Source organism: Aedes aegypti, chromosome 2, assembly GCF_002204515.2.
Source record: "Aedes aegypti strain LVP_AGWG chromosome 2, AaegL5.0 Primary Assembly, whole genome shotgun sequence".
NCBI classification, from domain to species: domain Eukaryota; kingdom Metazoa; phylum Arthropoda; class Insecta; order Diptera; family Culicidae; genus Aedes; species Aedes aegypti.
The window spans coordinates 43,831,145-43,850,043 of record NC_035108.1 but is presented as its reverse complement, the minus strand read 5'-3'; the positions used below and the strand labels follow the sequence as shown (position 1 = coordinate 43,850,043).

General features: G+C 40.3%; 3 protein-coding genes across 15 annotated transcripts in view; 1 reads left to right on the top strand and 2 right to left on the bottom strand.

Moving 5' to 3' along the window:
- LOC5577064 (calmodulin-binding transcription activator 1) overlaps nucleotides 1-18,899 on the top strand; it is a 616,782-nt gene that overhangs the window by 234,309 nt on the left and 363,574 nt on the right. The gene's annotated exons all lie outside the window — the stretch shown is intronic.
- On the bottom strand, nucleotides 1,260-12,715 carry LOC5577070 (UDP-glucuronosyltransferase 1-8). 3 transcript variants are annotated; one of them, XM_021840675.1, is made up of 2 exons: nucleotides 11,739-12,715; nucleotides 1,260-2,093 (listed from the first exon to the last, which is right to left on the bottom strand). In XM_021840675.1, exons 1-2 carry the CDS (start codon nucleotides 12,570-12,572, stop codon nucleotides 1,359-1,361), a joined length of 1,569 nt encoding a protein of 522 aa, XP_021696367.1. In that variant the 5' UTR covers nucleotides 12,573-12,715; the 3' UTR covers nucleotides 1,260-1,358. The 3 variants fall into 3 exon arrangements, with proteins under 3 accessions (XP_021696367.1, XP_001663167.2, XP_001663166.2); XM_001663117.2 differs by lacking the exon at nucleotides 11,739-12,715 and adding an exon at nucleotides 2,150-3,054; XM_001663116.2 differs by lacking the exon at nucleotides 1,260-2,093 and adding an exon at nucleotides 10,719-11,681 and having other exon boundaries at nucleotides 11,739-12,705.
- LOC5577068 (UDP-glucuronosyltransferase 2B13) lies at nucleotides 16,500-18,343 on the bottom strand. The gene is made up of 3 exons (XM_001663115.2): nucleotides 17,928-18,343; nucleotides 17,288-17,871; nucleotides 16,500-17,230 (listed from the first exon to the last, which is right to left on the bottom strand). Exons 1-3 carry the CDS (start codon nucleotides 18,205-18,207, stop codon nucleotides 16,511-16,513), a joined length of 1,584 nt encoding a protein of 527 aa, XP_001663165.2. The 5' UTR covers nucleotides 18,208-18,343; the 3' UTR covers nucleotides 16,500-16,510.

The window sequence follows — 18,899 nt, the reverse complement described above, 5'->3', positions numbered from 1 at the left end:
GTGTAATTACACAAAAAAAACTGAACTCAATGAACTCGGCGGTTGCTATGATCGTTTATAGGTATTAGAACACCGATGTTGATAAACTACTGAAGTTCCGGTCGTCTTCAAAGGTACACGAAAGCGTAGCGTAATATACCGCGTTATTATACCGTGTAATATAACAAAAAGCGTAGGTATTTTATATTATATTATTAGATACGATCGATAAGATTATGAAAAAGACCACCAGATCACAACACTTTGTTTTTGTTTTGATTCATCGGTTGACAGATTGCTTTGAGCACATCATGTCAGATGATAGAGATACTGCCGCAATTCGTTGTACAGATGGCACTAGTGCGCCAGTGATTTCCAACGTATTTTAGTTTAAAATTTTACACAGGTTTTTGGAAAAAAAAATGTTCCAGCATAAACATCTGTTATCTGTGTCATTATCTTTCCATATTGTGAACATATTTTTATAACAGTAATCGTTTCCTAACACGCCCCTGATGTTCTATCTTTTTTCACCCATTCATACCGCCATCCGACCAGTAGAGTAATTATTCAAAATTTTTAAGGTTCGATGTCATGATTTGCATTCTAATTAAGCTTGCACAGCCCAGACCTTCCTTCAGCAAAGAAAATTTGGACGATGTCGAGAACAACTTGATTTTAATAACAATGCTAATTATTGCGTTTATTTCTTACCCCATCCGCCGTCTGTTAGCTGCAGTTGGATCGTCTCAATTTTTGGAAGCATCTAAATTGGGGGTGCACTTGATGGAAATCGCAAACTAAAAATGTAGTTAGATTATTATCTTCATTCCCGTGCTTGTTGCCTGCCGTGCATCCGCGTTAAATCTAATCTCAAATTGATCAAATCAAGTCGGACAAAGGTTTTCTTCCATCAAAAGTAAGTTACCTAGCATCGTCGTTTGTCATTCTGTGATGAACAGACGATGCAAATTACATTATAACTTGCTTAGAGCCGCCTTCTACGCAGCTGGTGTCATTAGTCATCCCGGGCTGCCTGGTTGACATAATCTCTGAATAATGTGCCCGTGTTTCCAGTGCAACCCTTTCATCGTCGTCACTTATCGTGGATTATGCTCTTTCAAGCTTTCAAGCTCATCATTTCAAGTAATAAGGACTCTCTTGTTGAATGGATTAATGAGATAAGGTTGAGAGTAGAAGCATCAGAGAGTAAGGCAAATGCTTAGATGCGGGCCTATTCCTTGTTTGGGAAATCATTTCTAATTAACCTTCGTGACTCATTTTGTAACTACAACGATTAAAATTTATTTTTAAATTAATGTTGAGTAACTATGGACTACTAGGAACTAATCTACTTGGCAACAGTCAGTACCATAATCCTACGACCGCTTCTTTTTCTTGTCTACTGAAGGCTTTCGACCAAATACCTTCCGTAGGATTTTCTTGGCGATACAGATATTCAAAGCAACCACTGCTAACGCCATAACCAGCATCACAGCGTACACATCCAATAGATGATACTGAATAATCGAGAGATCCATTGCCGACGAACGCAAATGAGGAGCTCCCCGATGCCGAATTACGTATTCGGTCCAGAAGACGGCCGTTTCCTTAGGAGTCATGGGCTTATCGCGGAATCTTTCGGACACTAGCTTAGCATTTCTAGCATAAGATGGATCATTCAGAACGGTACTCAGTGCTTTGTCGACGTTTTCCTCATTGATGTCATCGTAGTCCAGCAAAACGGCATATCCAGACCTTACAGCCTTTTGGACGTTCATCGGTTGATCACCGAAGATCGGAATTCCGATCATGGGCTTTCCATGGAACAGTGCTTCCGTCGTGCCAAGAAGTCCTCCATGTGTGATGAACAGCTTAACGTTTGGATGAGCAAGAATGTCATTCTGAGGCATCCAAGCCTTGATCATCAAATTAGACGGTTGATTCGCCATGTTTTCATCTTCGAACTTCCACAAGACGCGTTGCTTAAGTTTGGAGAATACCTTCAAGAAAGCAATGCGTTTCTCCTCTGGGAAATGGATGGATTTGATATTCGATCCCATGCAGAAGTAGACGACACCATCCTTGGCTTCGTCCAGGTATTTTTGAAGATCCTACAATAGAATACAACTTAGCGAAAAACAAAATATTCTGGAATCAGAACTCAGACCTTCGGCAAGGGTTTCCCTTTTTCGACCTGAATTCCACCGGCTTCGATCATGTTCGGTGGATAGGGTCTTGGACTGCTCAGACTGAAATGTTGATTCAGGAACACCAACGAGACGTTCTTCATCTGTTGCTCGAAGCTCATCTTAGCATTGGGGAACGCTGCGTCGTACAACCGCTTCTGATTTGGTAGATACCGCAACTCGTAGTACAATCGATCCACAATGGTCATAGCCGTATTGTGGAACCGTTGCCAGAATGACATCTTGTCCGTGTAGCTAAGCATGAAGTGCGCCACGTGGGATGGAGGTGCCGGAGTTCCTACCAGGTCGTTGCTCCACATGGAGCTTCCGAACGTCGAAAACGTAATCAGTGGTGCGTCAAAGTGCTGCGCAAATCCATACAGTGATTCTGTAATAAACGTTTCCACCAAAACAACATCAAACTTCTCATTTGAGTTTAGCAGGTTGATCACGTTCGGATGTTGCAGGACAGCTTTACACATCATCCCGCCGAATGTTTCATACATCATGTATATCATAAATAAAGGTCCAATGAATCCACCAGAGCTCTTGAAATTGAACAAGTTCTGATCGTATTCCTTCTCAAACTCTTCGAGAAAACCGGTGAGCTCAATATCCCGGTAGTTTTTCGGGGCGTTCTTGAGTGGAAACGGGCTGATAACGGTGACATCGTGTCCGGCTTCGGCCAAAGTTTTCAGGTATCCAGCACCAATATAAAAGTGAGATTTTCCTCCCGTTGGTAGCACACCAAGAATTTTGGCACCTTCCGAGAAGGTCACCAACAGCAGGAGGATGGCAGCAGACACTGCTGTTGAGCGGGTGGCCATGCTGATTCGAAATTGTAGACTGACTGAAGCTGGACACAGTATGACTGATTAGCTTGAAATCATTGTGGCAAGGTGGTATCTTATCGCTGGCGCTGGGCGGTGGATATTGAGCGCCGGTGCCGCACAGATAACGGTATCCAATCGGTTGTGAGGAGAAGATATGCCAGGTCATGGTCTCCATCTAGGGAAGAATGACTTGCGTGCTCGAAGCGTGAAGTGATTTCGCAACATTTTTCTGTTATTGCAGCGGGATGGTCTAATCGAAGCTGGGTTCACCATGTACTAAGAAAACTGAAATATTTTGATTGAGTTGGATCATCCGCCGATTGTCTTTCATAAATATGGAATTTTTTTTTAAAGAGTTTTATACAGCTTGTGTAAATAATTATTATTTTTTTTATGTAGATACAAACTCGAGAAGAAGAAAATTGATGCTGAATACTATGCTGAGGCATTCGAAACCAAATAATTTTCAATTGCCTGAAATAGATTTAAAATAGCATTGCATAAGTAAAATACCTCAAATAACACTGTTTGACAAAAACATTTTTTGGATGGATCAGGGACGCGTTTATATGGGTCTTAAATTGCAAGAAAAGTATAGAAAGAGGCCGTTTTCAAATGATTTGCAGCACCCCTGGATTATTTTTTTGATATAGCTTTAATATTTGGCATTTTTTATCACAAAAAGTGTAATAAGCAAAATATCAATATCTTTTTAAAATCAATTATACAACCATTGAATTTGTCAAATCAATATTTCTTAGCACTGGATGACTTCAGGGAAACGTGCATCATTTCAGAAGAATATGTGCACCATATCAATACTATTATTTTCTATTTCACACATCTGGTTCATTATGTAATAATTATTATAGGTTCAAGAAGAAGCTTGATTAGGATTTGATTCTTTGCTCAATTAGATAAAGCAATGCAATGGATAAAGCAATGAGCAATGGAATCCAGTAACATTTGATTTCAACAAGGATACGACGACTACGGAAAATTTATGTGTCTGTTATATTTTTATGGGCTGGTTGGTCTAATAAACTCTCAGCAGAAATACAAAATTGATATAGGTTAGACACTGACATGTAAGTGGTCTTACATGCGCTAGCTGGTTTAGCAGGAGAAGATGTCTGTAAAAAAATGTGATAACATTGTTATTTGCGATTTCTAAATATTTCGATAGGTTCTCATTAAAAATAGTTTACTTATCGTGAGATTAATTTTCATCAGAATATCCCTACAAAAATAACAGAATAATAGAAAATAGCAATAAATAATTTAGTTATCACATTTTTTTGCGAAAGCCGCTCAGTCAGGCATGAGCTCTTTAAGATTCAGTTTGTGCACAATGCTGAACATTTGTGAAAACTGAGTGCTTCGTGAAGCCCAAGCAGGACAGTTCGGTTTTGCGTCGTCCGATAGATTTGGCTCACGGATTCGCGCATGTTTTCGTCGCCGGAGATTTTTTTTTTCTTCCTGTTTTAGAGCGTCTTGCTGGGTAGTGCTTCGTGAAGCCCAAGCAGGACAGTTTTTACATTCAGAAATGGAATAGTGAAAAGTGAAAAATGAAAAAGTGATTTGTTTGATTTGTGTCCTTTTTGGCTGCCCTAAGTTCACCGAACCATCAGGAAGTGACAGGCAGCACATAAATTTAGAGAATCAATCCGGTGAGTTTGTTCCAGTATGATACTTTTTCTTTTGTGAGCCTTCCGAATCGTTTTTGTCCGCGTCGTGGAACTTCTGATCGTTTCTTGAACGGAAAATGTTATTTTCGGAGTTTGATAATTATGTTCAGATTGCGCATTCTGTCCGGGCGGGTGTTACGCAACTAACAATCGGTTGTGGATGCTTTTTAACCGTTCGATGACCCTGGAGGGATCGATTCTGCTTTTCGTATAATTTGAGCAGAAAAACCGACTGTGTTATCCTAGGGTGTTTAGTTCGAACGCGCTTCCTTTCGTTTTTCGATTATCTAAAAATACAGTACAGCACTGTTTTTCAATAGGCGTGATTTTTTTTTACGCGTATCGTTATTTTATACAATCCGATGACCCTGGAGGGATCGGTTTTGCTTTTTACTGATTATTGAGCAAAAATATTACTGCACAATCGACAAGCATTTCGCGAAATACTATTTATACTATAAATAAGCTATTGTTTTCTCTTTTGATTGCCGGCATTCAAAAGATTAATTTGAAAACGCTTAAACAACAAGTATTTATGGTCTATCGCCAGCTTTCTAGGCGAATCCTGACAATATACCTTCCCCAACCTCCAACTCCGTAGCACTTATGAGGGTGTCGCTGAGTCGGTGGCCTCTCATTAAGTAAGTGCTACATCAACATTTCCTTCCTCTATCCCAAGTTACGGTAAAGATGGGCGTGGCCGGGAATAGCGATATTCATGCTTTTAGTATTTTTGTTTATGATTTGAACAAGGTATACTCCCCTGCCTTGTTCTTGAAAGTAGTCAGGATGAGATTATTGAAAAGAAACATGAATGTTGCTAGTATCCAATCTACGAAGTATACCGTAACTACGCTAACGCTAACGCTAACGCTAACGCTAACGCTAATGCTGAACATTTGTGAAAACTGATTTAGTGGTAACATGCTTGCTTCTTACTTGTAAGATGAAACAATTTCTGGTTATTTCCGATTTATTTTTTTGATTCTCCATTTCACATATTTTTTGGCAATTTTAATCAAACTTTCAGTTTTGAGATTTAGAATAAATTTCACAAAAAATTGTGATATAATCTAAATGAGTAAAACACTTTTTTATATGTCTTCCTGTTTAAAGAAAAAAAAAACAGACATTACAAATTAATTTTAATGGTCAACTTCTTTATGTTTCCACTATGCTTACAACTAAACCCATTTGAAGAAAACATCCCATTGAACAAGAAACCAACGTAATATTTATATGGTGCACATCCTCACGTACTTGCTTAATGATCGTTAACATTCAAAATTCATATTCAAAATAGATGCCAGTATTCTTCTGAAATGGTGCACGTTTCCCTGAAGTCATCCAGTGATTGAATATTGATTTGACAAATTCAATGGTAGTATAACTGAATTTAAAAAGATATTGATATATTGCTTATTACACTTTTTGTGATAAAAAATGCCAAATTTTCAAGCTTTATCAAAAAATAATCCAAGGGTGCTGCAAATCATTTGAAAACGGCCTCTTTCTATACTTTTCTGGTAGTTCAATACCTCATGTTGTCTCAATAGCATTTGAATACCTCAATGAGGTTTAATTGTGTCAAGCAATATTTTCAATACCATAATAAAACTTGAACTACTGAACAATACTTAATTATGGTATGATACCGAAATATGGTATCCACAAGTAGGTTGCGTTATTTGTTTTTGCTCGGGAAACAATACATAGGGGGAGATCCCCCAGTGCCGGACAGCACCCAATACCGGACAAAGCCGAAACATTGAGAAATCATGGTCCAATCAAGATGGTGTATTAGTAGAAAAGAAAGCTATTATGTAGACCAATGATTGCGTAGAATAACACATCCTTGAAATATGCAAGCCTTTTTAAAAAAGTAGAAAAGTTTGAAAATCTTTAAAAAATTGACGTATCTACTTAATTTTGAGCCTATTTAGTAAATATTTTGAATATGAAAAAATACTTTGGATCCCGCAAGCATGATCGAACATAATCCTAATTTGATAGTATGAATGTATTTTGTACCTTAATTGAACTAAATATGGACAAATTACAATTTTGGTTTAGCACCTTCTGTCCCTCAGTTTCGGACAGCTTGATTTGTTATATAATATATTTGTAATTATTGCATCAGTGTCTCAGAATAATTTCATTTTTCATGGGTTCCGTCGATCATGGTATCAAATATGCAATAAAATTAAGAATAATGAACATTCAGAACAACATCGTAAAATGTGCTATTTTTCATCATATATGAAAGAGGTTTTTGATAGGCATCTTGCAAACTAAGAAAAACTCAAATTATTCTTGTAAATGTAGCAAATGCATTGAATTGGTAATTATAAACTATTCCTATAGTATACACATTCGATGATGTTCAAATTTACAGAATTCGAGGCATTTCCAGATCTTGTCCGGTATTGAGTGCCACCTTTCGAGATCGATCAATTTGGTACTAAAACTCATCATCAAAATGCAATATCAAAATTCATATTTATATTTTCAAATTTATTTTTGTACACTATAAAAATGATAATATTTATCATAAATGGGTAACACGAGCCCATAAAATCAATATTTTTCGAATTATGAATTTAGTGGCTTAAGTGTCCGGTACTGGGGGATCTCCCCCTATAAGTTTTAGCACAGATTATTTACCGTTGGAAATAAACTGGTAATTTGTGAAAAACACACTATGGAATGCTTTCAGTTAAGAAACCACCCCTCTACAATAAGGTTAGTAACTTCAAATAATATTTTTTTGTGATCGCTCTCCAACACACTGTGAGAAGCGTGGGAGGAGGGAGCGGAGTGTGAAGGGGAAGTAAAGTGCCATATTAGAGGCCGTTTTGGTACTCAAGCAGATATGTCCTTAACAATTGGCGAATTACGCTAACGTGAAAGATCCGTGAGTTAGTTCTTGTATCGCGAAAGCCCTTGATTACCCAGTAGCTAGCTGACCCTGGGATTGCCGGAGAGATCTGGTTTCCTGAGTTGGCCTGACACTGTATTAATTACCGCTTCGTTTCAATATACTTTGTCATTCTTCTTCTTCTTGGCATTAACGTCCTCACTGGGACAAAGCCGGCTACTCAGCGTAGTGTTCTAAGAGCACTTCCACAGTTATTAACTGAGAGCTTTCTTTGCCTAAATTGCCATTTTTCGCATTCGTATATCGTGTGGCAGGTACGATGATACTCTATGCCAAGGGAAGTCAAGGAACCGACCGAGAATCGAACACAGACACCTTCAGCATGACTTTGCTTTGTAGCCGTGGACTCTAGACAACTCGGCTAAGGAAGGCCCCCTAATACTTTGTCATAAAAACTTCAATATACAACTGTTGACGTAGTTTGTATGCCCTATATTCCATGGAATCCTTGGAGGATCAAGGACATCCGTACATATCAGTATATTACTCCAATTTACTTGTATGAACAGAAAAGGGAATGTACAACAGGGGCTATCAATAGACCACTGATTACGATTGTAGATCTAGAGGTCTATATTCGATGGAGTCCTTGGAGGTCCAAGAACATCCGTACAAACAAAGAAAACACTCTGTTTAGTCATATGGCATTATTAAAAGCCATCAATATACAACTGCTTAAACACTTAAATTATTATACCGTAATCCGCTACATGCGGAGTAGACACGTGCCCGAAAGTACCGTTTTGTCTCAAATTCCGAACAGACTCATATTCCGAACACTCGGTTTTTGTATGGCGACAAGGTTGAAATGTTTCGCTGAAATATATCATCAAATTACCAGGAAATGGCAGTTAATTTCAATTCAATTTTAACGTGTTCCAATCAATTCAAACCTCGAGAGTAGTGAAGATTCTCTAGCTCGAGACCACACAAACTAGCTCAGATAAATTTATTTGCGAAATTATTCATTTCAATACGATTTAGTCGTGTGTTCGGAATTTGAATCAAGGTGTTCGGAATATGAGACAGAATGAACGCAGTGTTCGGCATTTGAGTCAAAATGTTGTTCCATACTTATACATAAAAACAATACTAAACAAGCTTAAAAAAACATTTGTATCAGTACACCCAACAGCTAACGGTTAGACTTAGCGAAGAAATTGACATGTTCACAAATATCAGCTAATTTATGCCTATCAGATGCTATTGAAGTCACTGTTGACCTTAAGTGTTCGGAATATGAGTCAAAACGGTATAATAAAGAGAATGTGTGCGGATGGCGAGCGCTAGAATGCAGTAACTACGATTGTCACTCACATTTTGTTAGAATTGCAGCGCCTATGGCGCGCAGACCAAGAGTTGGCTGCAGAGGATTAGCCCTGCCGAGGCTGGCCCATTCCCTGAGTTACCTTCTCAGGGGATCTGTTTGCAGATTTACCCCTTGTAAAAAAAAAACATAATCCGTGAATTTTACCGTAATCTCAACAGCTGAACAGTTCGGTAAAATAAAACAACGAAATTCCGTGGAAATTCAACGGATTCCAGTGAAATTACACCTAAAACTGTAAAAAAATACCGTACTCCATTAATTTATTTAACCGAACTTTTCAGCTGTTGAGATTACAGTGACATTCACGGATTCCTGTAAAATAATTTAAGTGTGTAGGCTTGTAGATATTTAGACCTGTGTTCCATTGAGTCCTACGAAGACTGAAAACTCATTACACTGATATGACTGTTTAAGAGTCTTTGCAAAATAAAAAACCCATCATAAGTTTGCTTATCACACCAGTATGATTTGTATGAATATTGTACTCTCTTAGTTACCAAAAAGGGAATCTTGAATCTTTTTCAAAACCTTACCCATATTATAGGGTACAGAATTGTTCTTTTACATAGAAATAATGAATATACAGCCGAACCTCATATTTTTGCCCCTAGCTGGGGGTGCTTAAAAATAATTGGAGCGTAAAAAGTGGGAGCATAAGTTGGAACTCGGAGCGTAAAAAGAGGGAGCGTAATTTTTATTTAGTTTTTTCTCACGGTATTTTGCGAGAATGTGGGGTTTATTCGTAATTCTTCTAAAGGGTATCAATAGGGATGACGGAAACCATAGTCTGACGCCATTTTGGATTCCAAGATGACGACTGCAATATAGGTATTTTTTAAACGGGACCGGTGGAAATCGATGTCTGACGCCATTTTGGAATTTAAGGTAAAATATTTTTAGCATCTTCTCATTTGTCCCGTCTCGTGAATACCCATATTGTATAAGTTGCAAGTGATATTTATAAATCTAAAATCGTCATCTTGGAATAAAAAATGGCGTCAGATATTGATTTCTGGCATCTTCTAATCTTCTTAATACCCATATTGCATGGGTCTTGAGTGATTTTCACAAACCGGAAGTCGCCATCTTGGAATTCAAAATTACTTAAGACTTCGAATTCCAGTATCTACTCTACGGTTCCGTTCGAAAAATACCCATATTGCGTGTATTTCAAGCGGTTTTCACAAACCGAGAGTCGCCATATTGGATTCCAAAATGGCGTACCGGAAGTTAGACTGGAATCCAACATGGCATGAGACATCGATTTCCATAATCTACTCACCGGTACCGTTCCAGAAATACCCATAATACATTGGTTCTCGTAAGTAGTCATCAGGTAGGAGCGTTAGTTTGAATTTTTGAAGTGTAGTAAAAGGGAGCGTAAGTAAGGAATATACTTACAAATTGTTCCTCCGTGATTATTATTGTACCAAACAGATTATAAATTTCAAGTTCTACCAACGATGAGTATGAGGCTTAATGTCCTGATTAAGTATATGTTTTATGGATTTTTTCAAGTCATTGGATTTTCTCAAGACGAGTCTAGTACTCAATATTGGAAACTGCTTTATAGTGACTATTCCACCAAGAATGATTGAAATCAAGAATTCCTTGCAGAAGTTTTTGTATTCTTCAGGACTTTACCCTCTCAGGATATGGATTAAAAATTTTTCAGCAGAAACTCATTCAGTACAGTTAACAAAGGTTTTCTTAGAAGATTTATTGAAGTTTTTTTTTTGTTTTTTTTTGGAACTCATTATCTTCGATCTGAATTTCAATTGATTTTATTGGGCCGTTCAGAATATAGATACATTGTCAAATGGTTTCATGGATTAATAATCTAAAAAACTAAGGCAGTATTATGAACATGAAAGCACCGTATAGTAGATTGTTTGACAATTACGCCTGCAAGTAGTTCTGTTGGTGGTAACTTGTGTTTGTGGTAACATTTCCGAAACTCACTGCTTTTGAATGAACTACTTCAACTTCTACTTATTGTTTCTTCTTCTTACTAGCAGAGCACATTTTCCGAAGTACCTTTTTCAAGACTTTTTTCGCGATATAAACGTCGATTGCAACGATTGCTACCAACATAACCAACATCATAGCATAAACATCCAACAGTTGATATTGGAACAAAGAAAGGTCCAATGCCGTCGATCGTAAATGGGGAGCTCCTCGGTGTCGAATTACGTACTCGGTCCAGAAGACGGCCGTTTCCTTAGGAGTCATGGGCTTATCTCGGAAACGATCGGACACTTGCTTAACATTTTTTGCATACGATGGATTATTCAGAACCTCATTGATTGCTTTATCGACGGTGTCCTCATTGATGTCATCGTAGTCCAGAAATACGGCAAACCCAGATCTTACAGCTTTTTCGATGTTCATCGGCTGGTCTCCGAAGATCGGAATTCCGACCATGGGCTTTCCGTGGTACAGTGCTTCCGTCATACCAAGGAGACCTCCGTGTGTGATAAACAGCTTAACGTTTGGATGAGCGAGAATGTCATTCTGGGGCATCCAGGCCTTGATCATCAAATTGGATGGTTGGTTGGGCATATTTTCGTCTTCGAACTTCCACAGGACGCGTTGCTTGAGTTTGGAGAATGTCTTCAAGAAAGCGTTACGCTTCTCTTCTGGGAAATGTGTCGATTTAATGGTTGATCCCATGCAGAAGTAGATGACGCCATCCTTGGCTTCGTCCAGATATTTTTGAAGATCCTACAAGAAATAAGGGTGAATTTACCGGAATCAATGTATCACTTCAAATCAACTCACCTCAGGCAAAGGTTTCGCATCATCAATTTGAACTCCACCGGCCTCAATCATGTTTGGTGGATAAGGCCTCGGGCTATTCAAGCTGAAGTGTTGGTTCAGAAACACCAACGATACGTTCTTCATCTGTTGGTCGAAGCTCATCTTAGCATTCGGGAACGCTGCGTCGTACAATCGCTTCTGATTGGGTAAATACCGCAACTCGTAGTACACTCGATCAACGATGGTCATAGCCGTATTGTGGAACCGTTGCCAGAATGACATCTTGTCCGTGTAGCTAAGCATAAAGTGAGCTACGTGAGATGGTGGTGCCGGAGTTCCTACCAGATCGTTGGTCCACATGGAGTTTCCGAACGTTGAATATGTAATCAGCGGAGCATCAAAGTGCTGTGCGAATCCGTACAGCGGTTCACTGATGAACGTCTCTACGAACACTAAGTCGAACTTTTCATCTGAGTTCAGCAATTTGACTACATTTGCATTATCCAGTATACATTTGCATATAACCTTAGCAAATGATTCATACATCAAGAACAGCAAGAATAAGGGTGCAATGGCGCCTCCCGAGCTCTTAAAGTTGAACATGTTCTGGTCGAAGTTCGACTCTGCCAGCACTTCCGGGACTTCGATGGTGCGATAGTTCTTCGGAGCATTCTTGAGCGCAAACGGGCTGATGACGGTGACATCGTGTCCAGCCTCGGCCAAGGCCTTCATGAAACCGGAACCAATGTTGAAGTGAGATTTTCCTGCCGTTGGGATTACACCGAGAATTTTGGCTCCTTCGGAGAAGGCTACCAAAAGCAGCAGCGCCAAAGCTACCGTTGAGCGTGCGGCCATGGTGGTACAGGGTGAAAAACTGATTTTTGCTTGGCCGATTAGTGGCTCTGGTAAAGCAGATATCACACCAACAGCAAACCCGTTGCGTTGATTGGGCTGATTGATTACCGTATGCCTGTAAGATAACGATAAAAAAATTGTATGTTAGATGTGAATTTTGATGCGTCAAGTCATGTTTGTTGTAGGCGAGTGACTTGCATGAATTTTGGTTTTATGTTTGGCAAAGTCACTGTACTGTGTTACAAAATAAAGCACTTCTATCGGAATCATGATCAGCATTCTGTTGGAATCCTAAGCAGAATACTAAGCAGGATTCTGTCGGAATTCTGCGCTGAATTCTGTTGGAATCATGAGCAAAATTGTGTCGGAATCCTGAGCAGGATTCTTTTGGAATCCTGAGTGAGATTCGGAAAGAATCCTGAGAAGGATTCTGTCTGGATCATTAGCAGGATTATGCCGGAATCCTGTGCAGGATTATGTCGTAATCCTGAACAGGATTCTATCGGAACCTTGAGTATGATTCTGTCGGAATACTGAACAGGATTCTATCGGAATCTTGAAAAAAATTTAGTCGGAATCCTGACGGAATCTGTCAGAGTCTTGAGCAGGATTTCGTTGTAATCCTTAGCAGGATTTTGTCCGAATCCTGAGCAGGATTCGGTCGGAATTCTGAACAGAATTTTGTCGGAATTCTTAGCAGAATTCTGTAGGAAACCTGAGCAGGATTCAATTGGAATCTTGAACCAAATTTGCTCGCAATCCCAAGTAAAATTTTGTTAGAATCCTGAACAGGATTCTTTCGGGCAGGATTCTGTCGCAATTCTGAGCAGGATTCTGTCGGAATCCTGAGCAGGATTCTGTCGGAATCCTGAGCAGAATTCTGTCGGAATCCTCCGTAGGATTCCGTCGGAGTCTTGAACAGGATTCTGTCGGAATCCTGAACACGATTCTGTCGGAAGTTTACCTAGGATTTTGTCGGATTCCTAAGCACGATTTTGTTGGAACCCTGAGCATGATTCTGTCGGCATTTTAAGCAGGGTTCTGTCGGAATCTGTTTCTGTTGTTATCCTGAACACGATGCTGTCGGACTCCAAAGCAGGATTCTTACAAAACCCGGAGCAGTATTTTGTCGGAATCCTGAATAGGATTTTGTCAGAATCCTGAACATGGTTCCGTTGAAATTTTGAACAACATTCTGTAAGAATCCTGAACAGGATTCTGTCTGAATTCTGAACAGGATTCTGTCTGAATCCTGAACAGGATTCTGTCTGAATCCTGAACAGGATTCTGTCGGAATCCTGTACCGAATTCTGTCTGAATCATGAAAAGGATTCTTTCGGAATCCTGAACAGGATTTTGTCGGATTCCTAATCAGGATTCTGTCGGAAACTTTAACAGGATTCTGTCGAAATCCTGAGCGAGATTATGTCGGAATCTTGAGCAGGATTCTTCCAGAATCCTGAGCAGGATTCTCCAGGAATCCTGAACAGGATTCTGTCGGAATCCTGAACAGGATTCTGTCGGAATCCTGAACAAGATTCTGTCGGAATCCTGAACAGCATTCTGTCGCAATTCTGAACAGGATTCTGCCGGAAGTTTACCTAGGATTTTGTCAGATTCCTAAGCACGATTTTGTCGGAACCCTGAGCATGATTCTGTCGGAATTTTAAGCAGGTTTCGGAATCCTAAACATCGGAATCCTAAACATTATTCTGTTGTTATCCTGAACACGATGCTGTCGGATTCCAAAGCAGGATTCTTACAAAACCCGGAGCAGTATTTTGTCGGAATCCTGAATAGGATTTTGTCACAATCCTGAACATGGTTCCGTTGAAATTTTGAACAACATTCTGTAAGAATCCTGCACTGGATTCTGTCGGAATCCTGTACCGAATTCTGCCTGAATCATGAAAAGGATTCTTTCGGAATCCTGAACAGGATTTTGTCGGATTCCTAATCAGGATTCTGTCGGAAACTTTAACAGGATTCTGTCGAAATCCTGAGCGAGATTATGTCGGAATCTTGAGCAGGATTCTTCCAGAATCCTGAGCAGGATTCTCCAGGAATCCTGAACAGGATTCTGTCGGAATCCTGAACAGGATTCTGTCGGAATCCTGAACAAGATTCTGTCGGAATCCTGAACAGCATTCTGTCGCAATTCTGAACAGGATTCTGCCGGAAGTTTACCTAGGATTTTGTCGGATTCCTAAGCACGATTTTGTCGGAACCCTGAGCATGATTCTGTCGGAATTTTGAGCAGGGTTCGGAATCCTAAACATCGGAATCCTAAACATTATTCTGTTGTTATCCTGAACACGATGCTGTCGGACTCCAAAGCAGGATTCTTACAAAATCCGGAGCAGTATTTTGTCGGAATCCTGAACAGGGTTTTGTCACAATCCTCAACATGGTTCCGTTGAAATTTTGAACAACATTCTGTAAGAATCCTGAACAGGATTCTGTCTGAATCCTGAACAGGATTTTGCTAGAATCTTGAATAGGATTCTGTCGCAATCCTGAACTGGATTTTGCTGGAATCTTGTATAGGATTTTGTCGGAATTCTGAACAGAATTGAGTCGGAATCCTGAACAGTATTCTGTCGGAATCCTGAACAGGATTCTGTCGGAATCCTGAACAGGATTCTGTCGGAATCCTGAACAGGATTCTGCCGGAATCTTGAACAGGATTCTGTCGGAATCCTGAACAGGATTCTGTCGGAATCCTGAACAGGATTCTGTCGGAATCCTGAATAGGATTCTGTCGGAATCCTGAACAGGATTCTGTCGGAATCCTGAACAGGATTCTGTCGGAATCCTGAACAGGATTCTGTCGGAATCCTGAACAGGATTCTGTCGGAATCCTGAACAGGATTCTGTCGGAATCCTGAACAGGATTCTGTCGGAATCCTGAACAGGATTCTGTCGGAATCCTGAACAGGATTCTGTCGGAATCCTGAACAGGATTCTGTCGGAATCCTGAACAGGATTCTGTCGGAATCCTGAACAGGATTCTGTCGGAATCCTGAACAGGATTCTGTCGGAATCCTGAACAGGATTCTGTCGGAATCCTGAACAGGATTCTGTCGGAATCCTGAACAGGATTCTGTCGGAATCCTGAACAGGATTCTGTCGGAATCCTGAACAGGATTCTGTCGGAATCCTGAACAGGATTCTGTCGGAATCCTGAACAGGATTCTGTCGGAATCCTGAACAGGATTCTGTCGGAATCCTGAACAGGATTCTGTCGGAATCCTGAACAGGATTCTGTCGGAATTCTGAGTGGGATTATTTCGGAATCCTGAGTGGGATTCTGTCCATATTCCTAATCAGGATTCTGTTCGAATCCAAAACAGGATTCTGTCGGAATTCTGAATAGGAGTCTGTTGGAATCCTGTACAGAAATCTGTTGGAAAACTGATCAGGATTATGTCGGAATTCTGAGCAAGATTCTGTCGGAATTTTGAGTAGCATTGAGGATTCTGTCAAAATCCTGAACAGAATTCTGAACATGATACTCACGGAATCCTGAACAGGATTTTCTGTCGGAATTCTGAACAGGATTCTGTCGAAATTCTGAGCAAAATTCTGTCGAAATCCTGAGCAGTTTTCTGTTGGAATCCTGAGCAAGATTCTGTTGGGATCCTGAGCAATATTCTGTCGGAATCCTGAACACTGACTCTGCTGGAATCTTGAACGGGATTCTGTCGGAATCCTGAACAGGATTCTGTCGGAATCCTGAACAGGACTCTGTCGGAATCGTAAACAGGACTCTGCTGGAATCTTGAACGGGATTTTGTCGGAATCCTGAACAGGATTCTGTTGGAATCCTTAACAGGATTCGGTAGGAGTCCTGAATAGAATTATTTTGGAAAAATTCTAATTGAAAATAGACGGACATTTTATGACCGCTATGAACAGACTCAAAAATTGTTTTATGATTAATCGCGTTTATATTTATTCACTTTATCCAGTATTACTCTAACCGCTCCTAAACACTTATAAATCATCGCAAAAACAAACAAGCATAGCCCCACCAGAACGGCGCCCACATCCAGCAAATAGTACTGCCAAGACTTCAACTCTACCGCAGGCGATCGCAATTGAGCAGCTCCCCTGTGTCTTATCACGTATTCTGTCCAAAAGATAGCCGTTTCGGCTGCCGTCATCGGTTTATCGTGATACCAGCCGGAGATTTCACGCGCTCTCTCTGTGAATGATTCGTTCATCAAAACTGTCTCAATCACCTCTCGGACACTTGCCTCGTTGATAAGCTCGTAGTCCAACTTGAGGCCGTATCCGGAGCGAACTGCCTTCTGGACGTTCATCAGCTGATCGCCGAATATCGGTATTCCTACGATTGGTTTTCCGTGGTACAGAGCTTCCGTTGTCCCGAGGAGACCTCCGTGGGTGATGAACAGTTTTACGTTGCGGTGAGCGAGGATGTCATTTTGGGGCATCCACGACCGTATGAGGACATTGCTGGGAATGTCCGGGATCGAGGTATCTTCGAATTTCCAAAGAACTCTCTGCTTAAGTTGAGAGAACACTTTGAGGAAGGCATCGCGTTTGTCGCTTGGGAAATGTTTGGATTGAATATGAGATCCCATGCAGAAATAGATTACTCCGTCCGGTGCTTCGTCGAGATATTGCTGCAGATCCTGAAAAGATCAACAAACTTATAAAGCAACTTTAACGGAAGTACTTGAAACGCTCACCTCCGGTAGTGGACGAACGTCGCGAATATGAATCCCTCCGACTTCAACCATGTTCGGCGGATATGACCTAGGGCTACTCAGCGCGAAATGTTGATTCAAGAGAACCAACGACGTATTCTTCAGTTGCTGGTCAAAACTCATGCTAGCATGAGAAAACGCTTCATCGTAGAATCGCTTCTGTCTGGGCAGATATACCAATTCGTAATAGACTTGCTCTCCTACACCAACCACCGTATTGATCATCCTCTCGTAAAAGTTCATATGATCCGTGAAACCCAGCATCAAGTGAGCCATATGCGAATACGGAGAGGGAGCTCCCACAAGTCCATTGGTCCAGAGATTACTTCCCAACGTCGAGAACACCACCAAAGGAGCGTTGAAGTGTTGAGCCAATCCATATATGGATTCTGTCATGAACGTCTCCACGATCACCACGTCAAATTGTTGATCAGACTTCATCAGAGTGACGACCTTTGGGTGTTTTAGAACGAATCTGCAGGTTGTGTCAGCTAGGTCGTTGTACAACATCGATAGGATCATCAGGAAAGAACCATCCTTATACTTGAAGTAGTTCTTCTCCAGTCCTTGAATCAAATCAGCAATTAACTTCACTTCTTGAAAATTTCAACCCAACACCTACCAGCTGATGCATCCAGAATTCCATCCATGACAATCTCATGGTAGTTTGGAGGAGCATCTCCCAAACGGAATGGAGTTACCACGGTCACATTGTGTCCCGCTAAGGCCAAGACTCGTAAATATTCCGCTCCGATGATGTAATGGGATTTGGCCCATGTTGGTAAAATGCCCAAAATGTTTGCCGCTTCAGTTTCTCCGACAAACAGCGAGTTGCAACTGAATGTAATGATGGCAGCGACAAGCAACAGCTTCGATATCAGTGGACGAGTACCGGAGGCCATTGCCGTTGATTATGGCGACCGGTTGTGAGAGTTGCGTTTTCGTTAGAAGTTTGTTTGACTGTTATCAGTTTTGGTTTTGTATCACTCGCTTAGGGTTGGGCTGAGCCGATGCGATTGTTTTCGTTCCGTGTGAAGTGGAATAATCAGTTCTTATCTTTTAGCAAGACAATAGCACACTGGCTTGGTTCAAACATTCGTCGTCTTATGATGTTGAATATTTGTATTGGCATTTGAACAAGCAAACTTTAACCGATTTGAATACACTAATTTTACTCCCATCACATAACTTTGAATTACAATGATGTTCTGGTTTTGTCATCACTCATTTTTATTCCAAGTTGTCAATTTCACGCCCCGTTTTTTCACTGCTTTCATTTCAATGTATTACAAATTTCTCGAAAGTTGTATTTAGAATGTTTGACCTTTTCCATAGTTTATTGTTTGAGATTGTTTATCGTTTGTTGAATGAAATTATCATTGATTTCTATATTTAGTATTGACCGTTTATGATCCTCGATAACTTTTTCATTGTTCAACTATCAGCTGCTAGATGCTCTCTTACGCATTTGACAGATTGCAGGATGTATGGAGTTATTAGACCGGACCTCCGACATTTGATGAGATAGTCTTTTCTGCATTTTGCTTTCCTCAGTTGTTGATTCATACCTTGTATATGACTTGAAGAGTTTGAC

Bases quoted from the DNA above. Each gene is read 5' to 3' on its own strand.
- LOC5577070 (XM_001663117.2), bottom strand. From the start codon at position 2,995: ATGGCCACCCGCTCAACAGCAGTGTCTGCTGCCATCCTCCTGCTGTTG. The intron at 2,094-2,149 runs GTCTGAGTTCTG...ATTCTATTGTAG, and splicing joins AAGGGAAACCCTTGCCGAAG to GATCTTCAAAAATACCTGGA.
- LOC5577068 (XM_001663115.2), bottom strand. From the start codon at position 18,207: ATGGCCTCCGGTACTCGTCCACTGATATCGAAGCTGTTGCTTGTCGCT. The intron at 17,872-17,927 runs GTAGGTGTTGGG...ATTTGATTCAAG, and splicing joins AATTCTGGATGCATCAGCTG to GACTGGAGAAGAACTACTTC. The intron at 17,231-17,287 runs GTGAGCGTTTCA...TGATCTTTTCAG, and splicing joins ACGTTCGTCCACTACCGGAG to GATCTGCAGCAATATCTCGA.